The sequence below is a fragment of the Limulus polyphemus genome, unplaced genomic scaffold (genome assembly GCF_000517525.1).
Source record: "Limulus polyphemus unplaced genomic scaffold, Limulus_polyphemus-2.1.2 Scaffold6534, whole genome shotgun sequence".
Taxonomy (NCBI): domain Eukaryota; kingdom Metazoa; phylum Arthropoda; class Merostomata; order Xiphosura; family Limulidae; genus Limulus; species Limulus polyphemus.
The window spans coordinates 47,277-50,075 of NW_013672144.1; the positions used below are offsets into that span (position 1 = coordinate 47,277).

The following is a 2,799-nucleotide window of genomic DNA, read 5'->3' on the forward strand; positions in this document are numbered from 1 at the left end:
AAAAAACAAATAAACAAATATACATATATACTCTCCAATTAACCACTCGGGAGGTACAGAGCGTGACAAACAGATAAACATTGAGCTACTATATAAATATTAATATGTTATGTTCATCGTTTTCTTTAAAGTTTCGATTTCAAATATTATTGTTGTTGTTGTTTTTCTGCTTCAAAAATGTTTGTGTGTATTAATAGTTCTTTATTTACATACATAAGTTCAATAAAGGCTGATGTGTATATTTACACACTTATTACAAATAAAATCTTGACTTCAATCTGGCTGCAATCACGAAGACGCGATAAAACGTTTGCTTTTCAGTAATTCAAACTAAAACGCGTCCTTTTAAAATTTTCCTTGAAAGTTGTTTTTTGTTTTGTTTTTTGAATTTCGCGCAAATCTACGCGAGGGCTATCTGCGCTAGCCGTCCCTAATTTAGCAGTGTAAGACTAGAGGGAAGTCAGCTAGTCATCAACACCCACCGCCAACTCTTGGGCTACTCTTTTACCAACGAATAGTGGGATTAAACGTCACATTATAATGCCCCCACGGCTGAAAGGGCGAGCGTGTTTGGTGTGACGGGGATTTGAGATTGGCGCAGTCTTTCGTGTGGATAATAATTATTCAAGACTTTGATCTCGATCAGGAAAATTGATATAGATTAAATAGGTCTAGTAGCGATAATGGTTGTTTAAATTTTTAAATCGTATTAATTCAAAGTGGTCACTATGCAACTTTGTATTTCTGTTAGCAGAACTTCCATTCACGCTGATTGGTCAGATGTGGCCGAATGGTTGACATACTCGAACTTTGAATCCAATAATTCATGGTTCGAAACCCTTCCCTGTAAAAACGCACACCACACTATGGATCCGTGGGTATGTTTTAAGAGTGACTGTCAAATCCCACCATTCGATAAGACAAATGTATCTAAAGATTTGGAGGTGGGCACTGTTTACTAGCCGTCTTCCTTTTTTGTCTATCATTTCGAAATCTGGGACGGCCGCGCGCAAATAGTCCATGTATAGCTTTGCGCGATGTTTTGAAGCAGAGAAACAAAATCTAGTTATAAGGGCTGGTGGATGGTTTTAATCAATCTATGTACGTGCCTGCCTGTTTTGTCTCTAAGAGCTTATCGTTGTTTTAGGCCTAAGACATGTGATTGTTAATGCAAGTTAGATTAGTGTCAGCATTTTTTCTTCGTCATATTTTCATTAAATTCTGTCCACACTTATTAAATTTTGTAATTTAAAATTGTCTTCCTTTTCAAGAAAGTTTCTTTAAAAACATAAAGTGTTCATAGACTTACAGTAATATTATGTCCCCCCCCGCTGGGTCAGGTAAGTTTCCGAACTTACAATGCTAGAATCTGGGATTTGATTTCCCGCGGTGGACAGATCCATTGTGTAGTTTTTGTGCTAAAAAAACAGCAACAACAGTAATGTTATTTTAAATATTTAGTATTTCGTCATAATTTGTAGACAGCCCTAAATGCTGACTTTCGGTAAACTGCTCTCTATAAATAATTTAAACAACCTACAGTTTATTATGAGCTAAATAAATAATACGTTACTTCTGTTTAGACAAATAGACAACCACAGTTGTTATTTTATCGTTTTATCTTAGGCAGCAAGAAGCTAGTGAAAAGTAAAGGTGTAAAACGAAAGAAACCGGAAAAGGCTACCTACCATATTGAAGATTCCGCAGCAAATGACAGCAGCGCTTCTAGCGGCAGTCAAGCGAACGACAAACTCAAAAGAAAAAAATCGAGAACGACGTTTACGGGGAGACAAATTTTTGAACTGGAGAAGCAGTTCGAGATCAAGAAATACTTGTCTTCGAGTGAGAGAGCAGAAATGGCCAAATTGTTGAATGTTACAGAACAACAGGTAGAAATAGATAAATATTGGAAAAATATATATATCAGCTAAGCCTAAGTGCTTCATGATAATCTAAACCATTATTAGAAAAAAATGTGTGTGTTTGTGTGTGTCCATTTATAACTGATGAACCTCTGGACCAATTATCATCCAAACCTGGGATGTACCCGTAGGGCTGACTTCCCAAGAAGTGACATAAGGGTGATCGTTGAAAAACTCTGTGTGTGTGTGTATATACGTTTATAACTAGTTAACCTTTGGACCCAATGTCACTAAACTTGGCATGTAGCCTTAGGGCTCTCAAGGGAGTGACATAGGTGTGGTCGTCGGTTTGGACCATACTTCCGTATGTCATCTCCATGGAGCCTTGTTTCTTCCTCGTCAACTAGCTTGTGTATGAACTAGAATAATTACTGAAGAATGAAGAGCAATTAGAAAACACGATCCATAAAACTCTTAATTGTTTATTAACTATACTAATGGTAAATTACAATTACATTAAAACTTGTCCGCCATTTTGACGTTCTGTATGGTTGCTCCCTCTCGGATTACATTGAAATTTGAAAACAACTGTACGTTGTGTCTGGCTACATCCTCTAAGATTACATTAAAACTTGTCCGCCATTTGTACGTTGTGTCTGGCTGCACCCTATAGGATTACATTAAGACTTGTCAACAAGTTGTACGTTGTGTCTGGCTACATCCTCTAGGATTATATTAAGACTTGTCAACCAGGTTGTACGTTGTGTCTGGCTACATCCTCTAGGATTACATTAAGACTTGTCAACCAGTTGTACGTTGTGTCTGGCTACATCCTCTAGGATTATATTAAGACTTGTCATCCAGTTGTACTTTGTGTCTGGCTACATCCTCTAGGATTATATTAAGACTTGTCATCCAGTTGTACTTTGTGTCTGGC

The 2,799-nt window shown here is 37.2% G+C and overlaps 1 protein-coding gene across 1 annotated transcript in view; it reads left to right on the forward strand.

Annotated features, from left to right (window-relative positions):
- LOC106473823 (homeobox protein Hmx-like) overlaps window positions 1–1,931 on the forward strand; it is a 40,304-nt gene extending 38,373 nt beyond the window's left edge. The window contains exon 2 of the mRNA XM_013934497.2: window positions 1,627–1,931. Coding sequence (XP_013789951.2) covers window positions 1,627–1,931 — 305 coding nt within the window. The remainder of the gene's footprint in view (window positions 1–1,626) is intronic.
- The last annotated feature ends 868 nt before the right edge of the window (window positions 1,932–2,799 follow it).